This window comes from Schistocerca americana, chromosome 11 (genome assembly GCF_021461395.2).
Source record: "Schistocerca americana isolate TAMUIC-IGC-003095 chromosome 11, iqSchAmer2.1, whole genome shotgun sequence".
Classification (NCBI taxonomy): domain Eukaryota; kingdom Metazoa; phylum Arthropoda; class Insecta; order Orthoptera; family Acrididae; genus Schistocerca; species Schistocerca americana.
The window spans coordinates 154,475,007-154,494,086 of NC_060129.1; the positions used below are offsets into that span (position 1 = coordinate 154,475,007).

At 38.9% G+C, this 19,080-nt stretch overlaps 2 protein-coding genes across 44 annotated transcripts in view; one reads left to right on the top strand and one right to left on the bottom strand.

Annotated features, from left to right (window-relative positions):
- LOC124553785 (cortactin-binding protein 2-like) overlaps positions 1-19,080 on the bottom strand; it is a 312,986-nt gene that overhangs the window by 66,455 nt on the left and 227,451 nt on the right. The gene's annotated exons all lie outside the window — the stretch shown is intronic.
- LOC124553780 (E3 SUMO-protein ligase ZBED1-like) lies at positions 8,767-17,150 on the top strand. Of its 43 annotated transcripts, none has more exons than XM_047127730.1 (19): positions 8,768-9,287; positions 10,240-11,249; positions 11,361-12,029; positions 12,111-12,180; positions 12,351-12,421; positions 12,543-12,607; positions 12,907-12,975; positions 13,097-13,161; positions 13,283-13,347; positions 13,461-13,529; positions 13,651-13,715; positions 13,837-13,901; positions 14,015-14,083; positions 14,205-14,269; positions 14,391-14,455; positions 14,569-14,637; positions 14,759-14,822; positions 14,918-15,040; positions 15,137-17,150. In XM_047127730.1, the coding sequence occupies exons 1-3, from the start codon at positions 9,101-9,103 to the stop codon at positions 12,012-12,014; spliced, it is 1,851 nt and encodes a 616-aa protein (XP_046983686.1). In that variant the 5' UTR covers positions 8,768-9,100; the 3' UTR covers positions 12,015-12,029; positions 12,111-12,180; positions 12,351-12,421; positions 12,543-12,607; positions 12,907-12,975; positions 13,097-13,161; positions 13,283-13,347; positions 13,461-13,529; positions 13,651-13,715; positions 13,837-13,901; positions 14,015-14,083; positions 14,205-14,269; positions 14,391-14,455; positions 14,569-14,637; positions 14,759-14,822; positions 14,918-15,040; positions 15,137-17,150. The 43 variants fall into 43 exon arrangements, with proteins under 43 accessions (XP_046983676.1, XP_046983715.1, XP_046983714.1 ...); XM_047127744.1 differs by having other exon boundaries at positions 15,193-17,150; XM_047127741.1 differs by having other exon boundaries at positions 14,918-14,988.

A 19,080-nucleotide genomic window follows, 5' to 3' on the forward strand; every position in this document is an offset into this window, starting at 1 on the left:
TGCAGTCTTTCAACCGCTTTGAAATCTTATCAACATCTGAGTGAATATGCAGCTTCTTTCAGACAATACATCATAGATAACAGGATCATCTGAAAAAACTATGAGGTTAGTATTAATATTTCGTCTTCCGCAGACATAGCGATGTGGTGTGATCTTGCAGCTGTGTTAAGGGCAACCTACAGTTCTCAGGAGTTTCTGAAAACGTGACGTCATTCTGACGCCAGAAGTTTTGCATTCATGTGGACCAGGCTGTGGATAAGTGAGGGATTAAAACGTTGGCAAGAATTAGCTCTGAAACATACTGAAAAAGTTGTGCCAACTGCTTTTGCTAATACGCCTTCGTTAACATCAAAAGTGAGACCACTTACTGACTTACAAGCAAAAAGAATCTTAAGCCAGCCAGCACAGAATCCAATAACCCGCTTATTAACGTTTCTCAAGAAAAGTTACTTTTTTAAAAAAAATCTGAAAACTGACGTGTAGAGCTGGAGTCAGAAAAAAAAGGGGGGGCAGCCATTCTAACAAGTGAGGTAAACCATCAGCTCACTCACCTTGCGTCCAGTAAGCAAAGCCGTTTCGAAACAACACAGCTAGCATCTCTCGAAAACACGTCACTATCTGCAGCATTTGGTATAATAAAATGAAGAAAAGCGTAATATAAGTGGTTGAAGAGGTACTTTAATGGGAGATTTTTGTCTGGGAAAGAAGTGGCCTAGAAAAACTAGCCCGTAAATTGTCTTTTGTACACTTCACATACGGCTACATTTTATGTATAGCTGAGACTACGCCACCTTTTTATTCTGTTGCAAATGTGTCAGTTCTATGCTTTTTATTTTGAATGGCAATTTGCTTTGCCAGATAAACGTGTGAATATTTATTACCATTTGCGAGTTTCACACTTAATACGTAGATTTGTAAATTGACAATGACAACCCAGAAATGATACGCACACCTCCAGAGAAAGGGAACTACTATATGTACACAATATCGAATATTTAAAAACTAACTGCAATTAACGTAATAAAGAAGTCCCAGAACCTTTACAAACGTGAAGGTGAGATGGTAGGACGCGAAGTCACCTCCATAGCTACCCTCTGCTCTGTAACTCAACGCTTACAATCGCTGCCTCACAATCAACCGCTGGAAGATCAGCCCCCGCACCTTAAACTGAATGTAATGAAGGATTTAGCAGCCGATACTTCCTTACATGACGTCTGATTATAAAACATCGGAAAGAAAGTGACGTTTTTACAAATCTTCCATATACCGTTGCCTTGAAACGGTGCTGTTTCATAATACGGAATTTAGGGCCTCATATCCAGTAGCGGCAATGACAAATGATTACTTTTTTTGATGCATAAACAATTATAACGGTCACGGGCAAATGTCGTCAACTCACGGGGTAACAGTGTGATAAGTTTCTTTTTTTTTAACCAGTCTTGACGGCCCACATGAAGTCTGGTCTTCCGCCATTTCCTTTTTTGTCTTCACAGGAACACAGCCGACCAAGCGAGCAGAACCGTTCTTCCAGCTCCAAGTACTGGAGACACTGTCCAATGCTCTTACTGCATGCCTGGACTGCACAGTTGCGAAGGACGTCTCCGTTTCGCAATACATATGTACCCTAAAATGTATCACAGAGTTTCGTGGTGTGCAAATGTCCACATTTCCTCCTCCTCCTCCTCCTCTGTCGTGACGTGCTGTTCTGCAGTTCGCCATCGTTAGGCAGTGGCGCGTCACAAAGCTTCGCGCATTAGTTGCAGTACGTTTGACAGCGTAGTGTCTTGTTATTCCTCGCGACAAATCCCTTAACTCTGCTCCATATCAATTCTGTCGGGTTCAGACTGCAGTGTTACGACCACAACTCTAAAAATAATCCATTTGTACAGCGTGCTCGACGCCATCAAAATTGTCTTCCATCTTTCTGCGACATTTATCACTCTGGCTCATGTGATACCACATCTGTCCTACAAAACAATGGGCATATTCAAACAGTACTTTTTAATTTTTCTCCAAAAAATTTAATCACGTAATGTTTTATCTTCAACCATCTTTTGCAATCTTTTATAATATATCTGTAATTAAGAATGTATACTTGCAATGATCACCAGAAATTTTCGCGTGATACGTAATTGTAAACTACGGCATGTGCATTTTTCTTAAAATTGGTGATGCACAAGTTAATTGCCATATATGGCTCAAACCCATATCAACCAAAACCACTAAAAATAAACGCAAAATATATCTATTTAAAACAGCAGATAAAATTCGCTTGATGCCTTCCTAAGAGAGTCTCCATTCCTCCCAAGCTAATTATGTAAGTGTAGACCAGATATGGCTCAAATTCAAAAACACAGTATCGACAGCAATAGATTCATACCATCCAAGTTAATAAGAGAGGGACTGATCCATCACGGTACACAAAACACATCAGGACACTGTTGCAGAAACAACGAAAAACGCATGCCAAATTCAGAAGAACGCAAAATCCCAAAACTGGCTAAGTTTCACGGAAGCTCGAAATTTAGTGCGGACGTCTATGCGAGATGCTTTTAATAGTTTCCACAATGAAATATTGTCTCAAAATATGGTAGAAAACCCAAAGAGATTCTGGTCGTGTGTAAAGTACACCAGTGGCAGAAAACAGTCAACACCGTCACTGCGCGATAGCGATGGAGAAGTTACCGACGATGGTGCCACTGAAAAACCACAGCAGCTGTTAGCATGAGTGGCATAAAAGTAGGTATCTTAGGTGTTGCGACACAACTCAAATCACTTAAGAAAGGCAATTCTTCCGGTCCAGATGGTATACCAATCAGGTTCCTTTCAGAGTATGCAGATACAATACCGCCTTTCTTGGCAATCACATACAACTGCTCACTTGACGAAAGGTCTGTTCCTGAAGACTGGAAAGCAGCACACGTCACACCAATATTCAAGAAATGAAATAGAAGTAATCCATTTAATTACCAACCCATATCACTGACCTCAATTTGCAGGAGGATTCTGGAGCACACAATGTACTGTAACATTATAAATCACCTTGAAGAAAATGACTTATTGATACATAACCAACACGGCTTCAGAAAATATCGTTCTTGTGCAACACAGCTGGCTCTTTATTCCGATGAAGTAATGAGTGCTGTCGACAAGGGATGTCAGATCGATTCCACATTCCTAGATTTCCAGAAGGCTTGATACCGTTCCTCACAAGCGAGTATTAATCAAATTGCGTGCATATGGAGTATCGTCTCAGTTGTGCGATTGGATTCGTGATTTCCTCTTCGAGAGAGGTCACAGTTCGTGGCGATAGACGGTAAATCATCGACTAGAACAGAAGTGATATAAGGCGTTCGCAAGGTAGTGTCATAGGCCCTCTGCTGTTCCTGATTTACCTACACGATCTAGGAGATATCTGAGCAGTCCCCTTAGATTGTTTGCAGATGACGCTGTAATTTACAGTCTAGTAAAGTCATTAGACGATCAATTCCAACTACAAAATGACCTAGGGAGAATTTCTGTATGGTGCGAAAAGTGGCAATTGGCACTAAGCAAAAGAAAAGTGCGAGGTCATCCACATGGGTACTAAAAGAAATCCGAGTAATTTTGGATATACGATAAATCGCACAAATCTTAGGGCTGTCAACTCGACTAAATACATAGGACTCACAATTACGAGCAACTTAAATTGGAATGACCTCATAGATAATATTGTGGAAAAGGCGAAACAAAGACTGCGCTTTGTTGGCAGAACACTAAAGAGACAGCCTACATCACACTTGTCCATCCTCTGCTGGAATATTGCTGCGCGGTATGGGATCCTTACCAGGTAGGATTGACGGAGGACATCGAAAAAGTTCAAGGAAGGGCAGCTCATTTCGTGTTATCGCGAAATAGGGGTGAGAGTGTAACTGATATGAGACGCGAGTTGGGCTGAGAGTCACTGAATCAAAGGCAGTCTTCATTGAGGAGAGATCTATTTACGAAATTTCAATCTCCAACTTTCTCTCCCAAATGTTTAAATATTTTGTCGACACCCAACTACGTAGGAAGAAACGATCATGATAATAAAATAAGAGAAATCAGAGCCCGAACGGAAAGATATAGATGTTCCTTTTTCCCACGCGCCATTCGGGGCGGAATGGTAGAGTAGTATGAAAATGGGTCGATGAATCCTCTGCCAGGCACTTAAATGTGAATTGCGGAGTAACCATATAGATGTATATGTAGATGTGATGAGTTTCATATTTATATGCTTTAGGTATTCAAACCGAACAAAGAAAATCACGCACCACGTGGAGCGTAGAACCACCGCCCGCCGGCACACACGATGGTCAGTCTACGACCGTGTCTATCACGCCACGCATACAGTTCACACCTCCCTTATTTCTGATACATAGTCCTACTCGAAAAAGTCGAAAGCTGATTCTTGTCTGTAATCTTCTGAAGAACACTAACTACTTGTTTCTCGCCATTAACGGTGTTCCACGCGCCTGTTTCACTACGAAGCAGGAAGCAGTGTGGTCCGTTTTCGCGGTACGTATGAACAGCGAGACAATCAGAGCACAAGTACTGGTTACAGAGACACTGACTGTACACAATTTTTAAGATAAAAGTTACGTAGGTAAAGTACGATTAAGATAGACGTTGATGGCTGTTAATACGTCAGAATCTCTGAAAGTTTCTTCCACACTGACATAGTAATAAGCTATCGAACACTTAAGTTGGACCTCCTTCCAAGAGCGGAGCACCACCAATGGTTAGAGAGCTACGGCTGCTGACCAGTCAGCGCGCTTGCGTTTGTTTACATCTGGTTTGCTCTTATGATGAAGTACATGCTACATACGAACCCCGTAGCCCCACCCTTTATTTCGCATTCACTTTTATTCTCTTGTCCGTCTCTCAACCGTATCTGCTTATTGCACACCAACCTACACCTCTTGCTGTGCTACGGAGTACTGAAAGCTTGTTCCAACAAATAAGTAGGATTCTCAGCCACATATTAATTTTTCCACATAGACTGAAATACGCTGTTGTTCAACAACGGCATAACAAAGGGGGATAGGTCTGATGCTAACAACTACCACCCAGTCTTAGTTCTGACATCTTTATCCAAAATTCTTGAAAACTCATGTATTCAGGAGCAGAATCTCCTATCTGTAAAAATGACGTACTAATTAAATGTCAATTTGGTTTTCAGAAAGACTTTTCAACAGAAGATGCTATATATGTGCTTTCACTGATCGAATATTAAATGCACTGAATATCCGAACTTAATCCATTGGAATATTTTGTGACCTCTCAAAGGCTTTTGATGGTGTGAATCATGAATTTCTTCTAGACAAGCTTAAGTATTGTGGCATAAGTGGGACACTGCACAAATGGTTTAATTCATATTTAACTGGAAGATATCAGAAGGCTGAAATTAACAACACAAAGAGTCTGCGAAAACCAGCGGAGTCCTTTAACTGGGGAGTTATCAAGAACGGTGTCCCACAGAGTTCAGTCTGTTTCCTTATTGGTCTTAATATACATTAATGACTCGCCACTATATTCATGAAGATGCAAAGCTAGTTCTTTTTGCTAATGATACAAGTACAGTAATCACACACAAGGAAATTGTAAATAATGTCGTTCACTAAATTAATAAGTGCTTCTCTGCAAGTGGACACTTATTAAATTTTGAGGAAAAACAGTGAATATAATTCTGTGCAGTAAATGGCATAACAACACTGATAAATATAGGCTATGAACGCAAGTCTGTTGCTAGGGCAGGGTATTCAAAATTTGTGGATGTGTACACTTATGAGAAATTGAATTTGAAGAAACATTAATGATCTGCTGAAATGATTAGGTTGAGCTACTTACGCTACTGCGGTTATTGCAAAATATTGGTGATGAACATTATTAAATTAGCCTACTATGCCTATTTTCATTCACTGCTTATACATGGTATCATATTTGGCGGCAATTCGTCACTAAGAGGAAAAGTATTCATAGCACAGAGGGGTGTGATCAGGCTAACAGCTGGAGCCCACCGAAGATCACCTTGTGAACATTTATCTAACGAACTCGCGATATTCACAGTACCTTCGCAGTACATATATTCATTTATGACATTTGTCAATGACCCACCCCAGTTCAAAAATAACAGCAAAGTGCATAGCTACAACACTAGAAGAAACGAAGATCTTCACTACTCTGGATTAAATCTCACTTTGTCACAAAAGGGTGTGAATTATGCTGCCACAAAAATATTTGGTCATTTGCCAAATAGCATTAAAAATCCGGCAGATATCTAAACAAGATTTAAAAGAAAATAAAAGTATTCCTGAATGACAGCTCCTACTGAATAGATGAATCTTTAGACATGAAGTATTACCTATAAAAATTTTTACTATTTTGTATAAAGAAAACTTATGTTAAAGTGACACATCCCACATCATTACGAAATGTATTAATCCTCTATGCAACAAGGATCAATGTATGTATGTATGTATGCAGACCAATTTGTCAACACAACCCATATTTCAGGGAGGTGAGGAGGTGGCTATCGTATCAGCCCTTCTTTGTGGAAGTTTGTCTACAACCATCTGCATTGCTATTTTTCATTTACTTACACAAAAGACGATGAAATTACTCCCAACGTATTAATGTCAAGAGATCCGCTTGCTGTGATATAAACTGTGTATTCCTTTCTCTACGCAACAGCAACACACTTTATACTGTAGGCAACTACAGATTTAACAATGCGTTCTTAAAGCCACAACAGTTGAATAATTCTTTATTTGTCGTAATAAAGTATTACTCAGCAGCACCCGTTTGGTTTGACAAGAACACGTGTGTGAACCTTCAGTTTCTCCCAACTTATTTTTTGATGGAACAGTCCACAGGTGACCTGCCTGTTCGTAGTGTTCGACGTGCACGCTATGAACCGAAAGTACTGCTATGGACTGTTCCATCAAGAATATGTATAATAGTCGAGTTCTGCAGCGAGATTTGTAGCTGATACTCTGTACTTTGATATCGTTCTGAGCAATGACAAACACTTGTCAGAAAGGATTCTGAGGATGGCTGGTTTTACTGCCAAAGTGTTTCAGTGCTGGTCCTTTACGTGGGGCACTGCTTCACGCATCCAGATACCCGCTTAGCAGAAAACCGACTACTTTTTTGGTAACTGTACGGCACAGTCACTGCCTGGAGATGCACGATTATTAACAGAAGTGAAGACTAAGCCCCTAACGCCGGGAATTTTGACAACTTTTCTAGCAAGAGGATCAATTTTAGGTCAACGTAAGAATTCATTCATTTCAGCACTTACACATATAGAACAAAGACGAAATGGACGATAACATTATCTGTCTTACTGACTACCCGACAGACTACCTTGTCACCAAAAACATTACTTTAGAAAAGTGAAAATATCTAAATTCAATGGAACAGCGTTCTGTACTAAAACACATTTGCGTGACTTAACGTGCTGACGATTGCTAATGCAGGACTTGGGGAAAGACGCTAACAGATTAGTTGTGCTAAATTCGGCAGCTTTCGTGGAGCTGACTGCTTCGGGAAATACCGGATTCAGTGCTACGCTATCGAACTGTCAAAATGCGTCTAGCTTGGTTTGATTTCAAACCATTAGGAATAGGATCAGACTGTCCCAAGGTCTACGCAGTATCGTCACAGAAAGTAATTGTTTAATTCCTCAATAGTGGAAGTTGCCATAGCATCTTATCTACTTGCACATGCAGTGTTCCATCATTCTGTTGTGTTATTCCTAACACGCAGAATAATCCTTTTACGGATCACATGTGTATAAATACAAGCCTATATTTCGAGAAAAAAAATTCAAAAAATTGCGCGCATACGAGGAGAAATCTCGTCCGAGACACTATGCTTTTCACTCATGCCTAAAGTCCGTAAAACTGCAGAATTAATAGGAATGTCGGTACCAGAATTTGTAATACGAAATTCGCTAATATTCTGAGAGTGTAATAACCGAAAGCGGTTTGCTTTACTCGCGATAGTCTCCATAGTGAACCTGAATGAGACCTTACAGTTACCGTGGCTTTGCAAAAACAAACCAAAAGAAAACAAAGAAAATAATTCAAAACTGCGGGAACGCATGAAAACAGTCGTCCTTACCTTATTAAGGGTGTGGGTGTAGCAGAAGAAATTCTCGGTGCAGTAAGAGCAGCACGAAATCCCAACACAGAACGTCGCACAGGACACGACTGGCTACAAATGCGATAGAGGTGGGCAAAAAATAACGTAACTGATAGAAATAACCGGTTACTGAGAAGTAACGGTTACTGCGATAACCGTTCCTCTGATTCTGGCAGTTATTTCAATAACTGTTTAGTGTCAACAGTGCCTCGCGCCATCTGTTGACCGAAGATCGTACTGCGCATTTGGAAGGCGTTCTATAGACCATGGGAATAACTGTGAGACTGCGCGCCATCTGTTGATAGGAACTGTGTACTATTTCGTGGGCCTTCGTTACTTTTAGTATAAACAATTAAATAAAGTTAATGTCCGAGCCGTGGCTGATAGGAGCTGCAGTACAGGCATTAACAAGTACAGTCGATACCTTGAGCCACCGCCTTACGCGTTAATTTAGCTTGGAGGGGTAGTACAAGGAGAGTTACTAAGGAATTCGAGCGACTATGGAAATAACTGTCAGAGATCGGTATTCTCCTCTGCTCTGACAGTTATCGACGTTATCGTTATTGGCTCGCAGTTCTAGTTCTCTGGCAGTTATCGGGCTACCACCACAGATAACCTGGAAGTTGGTAACGGAATAACTGTGTGTCTAGACGTTCCTGACTCGGTGACTTCAGTTAAAGGTCGTAGATCCCGGTGATATTTCCAGAGGGGGTAGTAACTGGAGCGAACAAATATTTTCGTACTGGGCCATCGGGGAGAGGGGATGGCAAATAACGGGAATCTATTGTCTCATTTCTCTGCAATTCTTGGTGTTCCGGAACACTGGAACAGGTGTCACTCTCTTTCCGGCCTTTGGTTGCGTTAGAGGGTATTGACTTTCGTTCCGCGTTCTTGTTTTTCTTTGTGTTGTTGCTTACTACCAATAGTTGCCAACATGAAGAGGTCGAGGACAAGCGAAATGTGGTCATATTTCGAAATTCTTGATCGAGAGTTTGCGAAATGTACTTTGTGCGGTAAGAAATTATCGTACAAATCGACGACGACGAATTTAAAGAAACATCTCCAGAAATCACATTTAATTGTGGATTTCTCTTCACAAAGACCTTCGGAGCTAGATTTGGGTGAGTAATGAAAAAATATATTTATTGCAATTACGGTTATTTCAGTGCATGCATAATCATTTATTTTTTTATTTTATTTTTTTAAGATAAGAGCATGCTATACAGTGTGGTGCTTTGTGCATTTTTACACGCAAGTTTTCATTTGTCGTGACTACTTAAGCTGTCGATACCACCGCACCTGTTTGCCTTGACATTTTCAAACATTAAATTATGTTGCATATGGTGCCGGAATACTTAATTATTTAATTCGAAGTTATTGTTACAGGTGTAATAACGATAGTGCTAATAAAATTCCACTGTGTGATATATGAACTGTCGTCTCGCAATTATTAGTAACTAATCGGATAGCGGATTGTATCAGCACTCATTCCTGTGTATCATTTGTTTGTAACCCTGACGATGCCCGTGGGGGGGGGGGGGGGCGGGGGGGGGGGGGGGGGGGGAAGAGAATTAGATACCGTTTCATATTTTAAAATTTTGAAAAGGATAATTGTTTTTAATGGAGTCTTCAACTGAATTCCATAAATGTTTTAAATTTTGTGGTGAAACTTAACCCAAAAATTTGACACATTAATAGTACATGTGACTTTCCACAGTGACAGTCATATTGAATATTTTGAAGTTCAGGGCCCTACTTATGCATCAGTATTTGTTTAAAATATGATATGTCAACAACAATTAAGATATTTTTCAGGGTGGAAATACAGTACCCTCCCTTCCCCCCAATACACATTATTGAAAATGAAAATGTGTTGGTGTTGCTAGGATTAAAGAAGAAACTTGAAGCTATAGTCATTACTAAAACTGAGTCAATTGTCAACTTGCATGAAGTAAATATTCAAGCTGCAAGTACCATGTAGAATACTGTACGCAAACAATGTAATATATATCACCAAAAATATGGCATCATTTCTATTGTGCTTATGCTGATATGAAACCTATTTTTCTCTAGGTGAATCCCTTCCTGTAGAGGTGATCCTTGGCACCAGTAGTGTGGAAGAGGAGCGAGCTGCTCCAGCCCCCTCAATGCAGCAAGGTGTTCAAAGTTCTATGACATCGTACCTCTCCAAAAGGATCGGAGTGAATCAGAAAAAGAAGATAGATGAGCAACTTCTTCAGCTGTTCACTAAAGACTTCCAACCATTTTCAGTCGTTGAAGATTCGGGGTTTCGGGGTTTTGTGCGGGCCCTTAATCCTGGTTATGAGTTACCAAGCAGGAAGCATATTTCAGATGTAATGCTGCAAGCAGCATACACAGCAGCAAAAGAGAAAGTGGTAGACAAACTGTCAGCTGCGAAGACAGTTTGTTTGACCACAGATTGCTGGACATCGGCAGCAAATGAAGGTTACATGGCGGTGACAGGGCATTTTGTGTCTGAAGATTTCACCTTGCAATCGGTGTTGTTAGGATGTTCCCAATTGTCTGGTGCACATACTGCTCCAAATCTGTCGGCATCTCTAATAGGCACGACAGATAACTTCAGGCTGACAGACAAAGTTTTGCTGGTTGTGACGGATAATGCACCAAATATTAAAAATGCAGTATCCATTTTAAAGTGGAAACACTTTGGGTGCTATGCACATACATTGAATCTTATTGTTCAGAATGCACTAAAACATTTTGTGTCAATTCAGCAGAAAGTGAAAACTATTGTAGCATTCTTCAAGAGAAGCTGCAAGGCAACAGAAAGACTGCTGACATACCAACAAAATAATGGGGCAGGTCATGTTAAAAAACTGGTGCAGGAGGTGCCAACAAGGTGGAACTCTACTCTGTATATGTTGGAGCGAATAGTTGAAATTAAAGATGCAGTGAAGACTTCACTTGTACTATTCACAGTTGATTTTGAACAACTTACCGACGAGGAATGGAACATCTGCTCAGAACTCTGCTCTGTGTTGAAGCCATTTGCACAGGTTTCAACACAGCTTAGTGCTGAGTCATATCCTACTGGCAGCCAAGTAAGTTAAGCAGCTTTTTTTCTTGCTAAAATGTTAGCTGTGGTATTATGGCATAATCATTTCTGAGATACTGTACTGTTTGTGTTACATTGAACTTATTCCAATTTTCAGGTTATTGTTCTGACAAGGGGATTATTATCAGTGTGTGCAGAACTTTTGAAACGGCCATTTAACAGTGTGACAAGGACTATCATTGAAGAATTAACAAAAGGCCTGAAGGACCGTTTCCACAATGTAGAGATGAGCAAATCTATAGGAGTAGCCACTCTACTAGATCCACGGTTTAAATCTCTTGTGTTTGAAAGCCGAGTTGCAGCAGATAACGCAAAGAAACAGCTTATTGAACTAGTAGCACAAAAGATGGGTGACAGAAGACTGACAAACACAGGCCAGAGCCATGAAACTGTGTCAACTTCAACCACCACTGATCCCTTGTCAGTATGGGGTGTCTATGATGCAATTGTAAAATCAACACAGCCCCAGGGCACTCCTCAGTCAGCTGCTATTGTGGAAGTACAAAGGTACATGGACAGCCCAGTTATTAGTAGAAGTGAGGATCCACTGGCATGGTGGCGTGAAAATCAATATATTTTCCCACATATTGCTAAAGTGGTGAGGGAAAAATTCAATATAGTGGCCACTTCTGTGCCGTGCGAAAGAATATTTTCTAAAACTGGTATCATTATAAATGAAAGGCGAACACGGCTGAAGGCGTCCAAAGTTGAAAAACTTATATTTCTAAATATGAACAGTACTAACTCCTGAATTTCCTGTTACAGGGTACGTGTTATTTATTGTATTTAATGAGAGATTACTGGTCCCAAAATATGGTTTTCTTATCTTAGATGTTTGTTTCAGTAGTGGATTCGAGAGGCACACCAACACCAGCAGATGAGTCTCAGTTTAATACTTGGGATATTATAACAGTAAGGTAATTCTAGTTTGGGTACATTTTTGGCATATTTAATCTCTCCCTTAAAATGGAGATATAACTGTACGGCATAGCATATATTTGTTATGCTACATTAAAAGAGTACTAGTGGTTTTGTGTTGAAGTGTAATGTATATTGTCAGTCAGTAAGTCAGAGCACTTTGTTCCAGTTATAGCTCCAGAAGTCAGTCACCAGCAGCAGATGTCACACAGTTATAAAATGGGAAACTTGAAGAATAAGGTACTAATGGTTTGGATACACATTTGGCAAATTTCACCTTTCACTTAAAATGAAGGTACAGTTACAGTCCTTAAGAGCAAACTGGCAAATGGTAACTCAAAGCTCTTTGTTCCAGTTATAGCTCCAGAAGTCAGTCACCAGCAGCAGATGTCACACAGTTATAAAATGGGAAACTTGAAGAATAAGGTACTAATGGTTTGGATACACATTTGGCAAATTTCACCTTTCACGTAAAATGAAGGTACAGTTACACTCCTTAAGAGTAAACTGGCAAGTGGTAACTCAAAGCTCTTTGTTCCTGTTACAGCTCCAGAAGTCAGTCACCAGCAGCAGATGTCACACAGTTATAAAATGGGAAACTTGAAGAATAAGGTACTAGTGGTTTGGATACATGTGTGGGAAATTCAACTTCCACTTAAAATGCAGGTACATTTGAAGTGTGTAATGTAGTTTGGCAGTCAGTAACACATAGAACTTTGTTCCAGTTATAGCTCCAGAAAACCGCCACCAGCAGCAGATGTCACAGTTATAAAATGGGAAACTTGAAGAATAAGGTACTAGTGGTTTGGATACACATTTGGCAAATTTCACCTTTCACTTAAAATGAAGGTACAGTTACAGTCCTTAAGAGTAAACTGGCAAGTGGTAACTCAAAGCTCTTTGTTCCTGTTACAGCTCCAGAAGTCAGTCACCAGCAGCAAATGTCACACAGTTATAAAATGGGAAACTTGAAGAATAAGGTACTAATGGTTTGGATACACATTTGGCAAATTTCACCTTTCACTTAAAATGAAGGTACAGTTACAGTCCTTAAGAGCAAACTGGCAAATGGTAACTCAAAGCTCTTTGTTCCTGTTACAGCTCCAGAAGTCAGTCACCAGCAGCAGATGTCACACAGTTATAAAATGGGAAACTTGAAGAATAAGGTACTAGTGGTTTGGATACATGTGTGGGAAATTCAACTTCCACTTAAAATGCAGGTACATTTGAAGTGTGTAATGTAGTTTGGCAGTCAGTAACACATAGAACTTTGTTCCAGTTATAGCTCCAGAAAACCGCCACCAGCAGCAGATGTCACAGTTATAAAATGGGAAACTTGAAGAATAAGGTACTAGTGGTTTGGATACACATTTGGCAAATTTCACCTTTCACTTAAAATGAAGGTACAGTTACAGTCCTTAAGAGTAAACTGGCAAGTGGTAACTCAAAGCTCTTTGTTCCTGTTACAGCTCCAGAAGTCAGTCACCAGCAGCAAATGTCACACAGTTATAAAATGGGAAACTTGAAGAATAAGGTACTAATGGTTTGGATACACATTTGGCAAATTTCACCTTTCACTTAAAATGAAGGTACAGTTACAGTCCTTAAGAGCAAACTGGCAAATGGTAACTCAAAGCTCTTTGTTCCTGTTACAGCTCCAGAAGTCAGTCACCAGCAGCAGATGTCACACAGTTATAAAATGGGAAACTTGAAGAATAAGGTACTAGTGGTTTGGATACATGTGTGGGAAATTCAACTTCCACTTAAAATGCAGGTACATTTGAAGTGTGTAATGTAGTTTGGCAGTCAGTAACACATAGAACTTTGTTCCAGTTATAGCTCCAGAAAACCGCCACCAGCAGCAGATGTCACAGTTATAAAATGGGAAACTTGAAGAATAAGGTACTAGTGGTTTGGATACACATTTGGCAAATTTCACCTTTCACTTAAAATGAAGGTACAGTTACAGTCCTTAAGAGTAAACTGGCAAGTGGTAACTCAAAGCTCTTTGTTCCTGTTACAGCTCCAGAAGTCAGTCACCAGCAGCAAATGTCACACAGTTATAAAATGGGAAACTTGAAGAATAAGGTACTAATGGTTTGGATACACATTTGGCAAATTTCACCTTTCACTTAAAATGAAGGTACAGTTACAGTCCTTAAGAGCAAACTGGCAAATGGTAACTCAAAGCTCTTTGTTCCTGTTACAGCTCCAGAAGTCAGTCACCAGCAGCAGATGTCACACAGTTATAAAATGGGAAACTTGAAGAATAAGGTACTAGTGGTTTGGATACATGTGTGGGAAATTCAACTTCCACTTAAAATGCAGGTACATTTGAAGTGTGTAATGTAGTTTGGCAGTCAGTAACACATAGAACTTTGTTCCAGTTATAGCTCCAGAAAACCGCCACCAGCAGCAGATGTCACAGTTATAAAATGGGAAACTTGAAGAATAAGGTACTAGTGGTTTGGATACACATTTGGCAAATTTCACCTTTCACTTAAAATGAAGGTACAGTTACAGTCCTTAAGAGTAAACTGGCATATGGTAACTCAAAGCTCTTTGTTCCTGTTACAGCTCCAGAAGTCAGCAGCAGCAGACATCACACAGCCATAATGCGAGAAGCTTGAAGAATAATGTGGTAGTGGTTTGAATACATATGACATATTTCACCTTCAGTTTAAAATTGAAGTTTGTTTATATTGGCAGGTGGTAACTCGGAGCTCTTTGTTCCAGTTATGGCTCCGATAGTCTTCCAGCAGCAGCAAATGTTACACAGTCCTATAGAGGCAAACTTGAAGTATGAGGTAATAGTGTCTTGCATAGAATGGCAAACTTGACCTTTCACTTAAAATGGAGGTACATTTGCACTGAGTTTAATGTTATGACACGTGAATGGATTACCAGTGATGTATATGTAAATACTGGAATTTGTAACTTAGAACTTAATTTCAGTATCGGCTTTGAAATTTGGTCACTGGATACAACTATATTATCTTTCATGTTGATAGCAGCAATCATCAGATTGCAATCCAGTTTAGTACCTGTGAGGCATGAGATGTCAAAAATACTTGTGGGTTATTGGTAGCCTGTGTCGAGGCATGTGGCACCTCAAAGTTTGTAAGTACAGTAGCATTTTGTTTTCTGCTGTACTTAAAAATTGTTAGCTGTAGCACCCATTCTGACATTTAATTATTTTGAATTTCAAGTTTCTTAAAATAATACTGACATCAGTTTCATGTGTGTTAACACTAATCCATATATTATTGTTAATATGCTATTTTCCTCAGATATTAACTGAAATTGTTTTATTATAATGATAACAACACTTCAGCCTTTGTAGACTTGCAGTATAGGTTACCTGCTGAGAAATATTTACTGGAAGAAATGGTTTCTTTGAATAGGACCGAAAGGAATACCACTGAAAATGCCAAATGTGAATTGGTGAAACCTCTTGTGCTCAATACTAAATTTCATTTGCAAAACACATAAGTTTTCCTATCTTTGTGGTGGAACACAACAAACTCTCATAATTTTGCTAGTTTGTATTCTAGAAAGGGTGCCAGAAATGGAAGAGTATAATTTTTATTAAATCGGGCATTAAATGTAAGTACGTTGGAGTACAGAAAGGGTGCAACTGGCCTTTCCCACTGTAGCCTGATGTGCTCCAACATGCATTTGTACTGATGTGCAGGTGGTTATAACACTAGTATCAAACTGCATGGTACCCACTTACTAATGTGACCTACCCTTGCATGATCTGCTGCAGACAGCAAGATATCCACTACTGCTCTTACTACCTGTCCAACAGTTGTGGAGGATTTTTTACCCTTGGTGCTTGCCATGACATGTTTTGCCCTCTGCCCTTAAAATCTCAATTCTTGTTACATTTTTCATCCATTTTCTATCTCCTGATGGACCTGTATTGATTAAAAAACTAATCAATGCAGAGGTGATTGTAGAACTTTTGTTAGTGGCAGTGTGGAGGGGCTCCACTCTTTAAAAAAATGAAATTACATTGTGGGACATGGAATTATTATTAGAGGCTTTCATGGACATTTTGTTTACTTAAAAAGTCAGTCATTATGCGAGGTATTTAAATGTTAACTTCAAATCTAAAACTGCATCAAAAGATAAATTTCAGTAAGTCTTTAGCAAGTTTCAGTATCTTACTTCACATGCTGGACCCTCCAACTATAAAAAAGTGTTTTGCAGAGAACAGCTATTCAGATGTTAACATCCCAGAATTTGTGTAAAAGATATCCCTTACATTGTTAGTTTCATTGTGGTCACACTCTAGTGTTGTTTTATCAGCATACATTTAGAAGTTTGAAGAACATATTAAATTAATTGCTAGACATGCCTTAAGTGAATATGTTTACTACTAATGTGAGTCAGCTAAGTAGTTGATGCAAGTTTTTATGTTGTTTCTAAAGTGTCTTTAGACAAGGATATTTCTGCTGTTTGTTTCCTGCTCTTCTGTTTCAGATAACTTCTCATATATGCAGCAACTGCTGAAGCAGCCTCTGGCAGTTTATTGAAGTTCCGTGAACAAAGTGTTGTGTGGTCTGTTTGTGTAAAGTGATAAAGAAAAATGTTAAAGTGTAATTGCATATATATTTAATCATTATTTTTGCTAGTGGTAAGATCTATTTTCATGTAAATCAGAACATTGTACAATAGGTAACAACTGAATGAGGCAGTGTAGCTATTAACAGCACTGACCATCATATTCAGGAGGATGGGGTTCGCTCTGTCTGGCCATCCTGATTCGGGTTTTCCATGGTTTTCCTGGATCGCTAAGGCAAATGCCGGGATGGTTCCTTCATCAAGGCCACGGCTGACCACCTGTCCCAACCTTAAAGAGATCCTTTAAACATTGTGTGTATACCCAAATTTTGAATTATTGATGTTTGTTGTATTATGTTGAGATATTCTTGGATGAAATAAAAAAGTTCATACATTTGTATTTGTGGTCACATGTTAAATTACTGAGAAAATTGTACTGTGGTTCTGGCACCGAATTTGCATTCAGGTGCATTGGGACCCTTCGCCTGTTTGAACATCCAGATTTACATTTTATGTGAGTACCCTAAATTCCTTTAGGCAAATTCTTTTGTTGGTTCCACTGAATAGGCCATTGCAGATTACCTGCCATTTCCAATCTGAGTTTCTGCTCAGTCTCTGACATGTTAAATATTTATTTATTCATTCTCTTTATAATGCTGCAATGTTTTAAGTGTTACATATCATTGTGGAAAAGTCAGAATAAAATTGATCTCACATGTACATACATTTGTGTTGGTTACCATTTTTTGTTTTAACTTATCTTCCTTCCTTTTGTTCCCTGTACTCTTTAAGTAATTTGTTGAAAACCCATGAGCTCAAAGACGAGCACTTACTACCATTTTAGGATATATTTTATATACAAATATGGTAATCTCTCATGTGGTGTGGTAATGTCTTTGTTGAGGTGATATTACTGTCTCATGAACATAGGTGTCTTACATAGAACATACAGAAATTAAACAGCTGTGCAGTAATCTTGTAAGAATATATTTTAATTTTGGAGCAGGATAGGAAACTTATCTCAAGTGATACATGTATCACATCTCCTACCTTCTCAAGAAATGTCAATTTGTGGCACTACTGTGAGCACAAACACTTGCTGTCTCATACATAGTATGGAAAGCTATGAAGTGAAGTGTAGTAGTGTGTGTGCAACATGTTAATACTTTCTAGGGATTTTAAACTTACTGAAATGCCTTGAGTATTGGCGGTGATCTAAAAATGGAACATAGTTGAGTATCTTCTCCAAGTATACCCCATCACTAATGCTTGGTAGCATCATGATGAAAAAGTGCCAGTGCTGTATCAGGTCAACTTGAATACAAAGAAACTTAAGTAATTTGGTGAGACTTAGCTTTGTGGCATTAGTGAGAGAAAAATGAGTTTCCTCAATTTGTACACATCCATTGCAAATAGGCTTTTTTTCATTTCATTAGTTTTTGGCCATTGACTTTGAAACATTTTATACATAGTTTGGAGCATATCACTTTTATGCAGGAACATTGTCCAGTGTACACTTCAAACATATGTATTGCAATTGAAGCATTTCACAGAGGTATATTTGGCATGAATACAATATGCTTACAATAATCACGTCAGATACTTTGTCAGTGTATTTAAATAAAAGTATAGATTTACTTACATTTGGGCCTATTAACACTTGTGCATACTACATGAACATTTTTGAATAAAATATGCTTTTTTGTTTTCAAAGAGCTCAAGTCAGTTTATTTTCTGTTATGTTAAGCAACACTGAAAAACTCTGTTAGGTGCACTCATTGCTATGTTGAGGTTGTTATATGCAAGACTTAGCCCTTCATTTTGAGTGCTAATCTTGTCTTGTTCATGAATTAGTCTTACCTATTCAGACAGTTAACTGTCATGATATTAAACTGCAAAAAGATCAAAGCAAGCAGCTGGCATTGACAGATGAAGTGTTTCGAAAGGATTCGTGTTATTGCCTCGTGTGAGACAGAAAAAAAAAGCAAAACGTGGAATCCACAGGTAAAGCATTCCCCAGGAAAGGAAATTTTGTATTTCCTGTAGATCAATATTTTAACAGGGTCTGGTAGAGTAACTTAAGTAAAAAGTATTATTTCAGTTTTGACAGCACTTTACTGCAACAGTCAAGATCAGATTTCTGAAAAATTACTGCAAATTTGTTTTACCTACGCAATACCATTAATTCATACTCTCACAATCTGGATATCCAAAGAAGAATTGTATAAAAGAGTGAAAATGTATTGTAATGACATCTGATACATTAAGCCTTATGAGATGTTAATCATTCAGAACTGGAATTCTGTATACAATAATGCCAAACATGAGAG

Bases quoted from the DNA above. Each gene is read 5' to 3' on its own strand.
- LOC124553780 (XM_047127720.1), top strand. From the start codon at position 9,101: ATGAAGAGGTCGAGGACAAGCGAAATGTGGTCATATTTCGAAATTCTT. The intron at 9,288-10,239 runs GTGAGTAATGAA...ATTTTTCTCTAG, and splicing joins ACCTTCGGAGCTAGATTTGG to GTGAATCCCTTCCTGTAGAG. The intron at 11,250-11,360 runs GTAAGTTAAGCA...TCCAATTTTCAG, and splicing joins CATATCCTACTGGCAGCCAA to GTTATTGTTCTGACAAGGGG.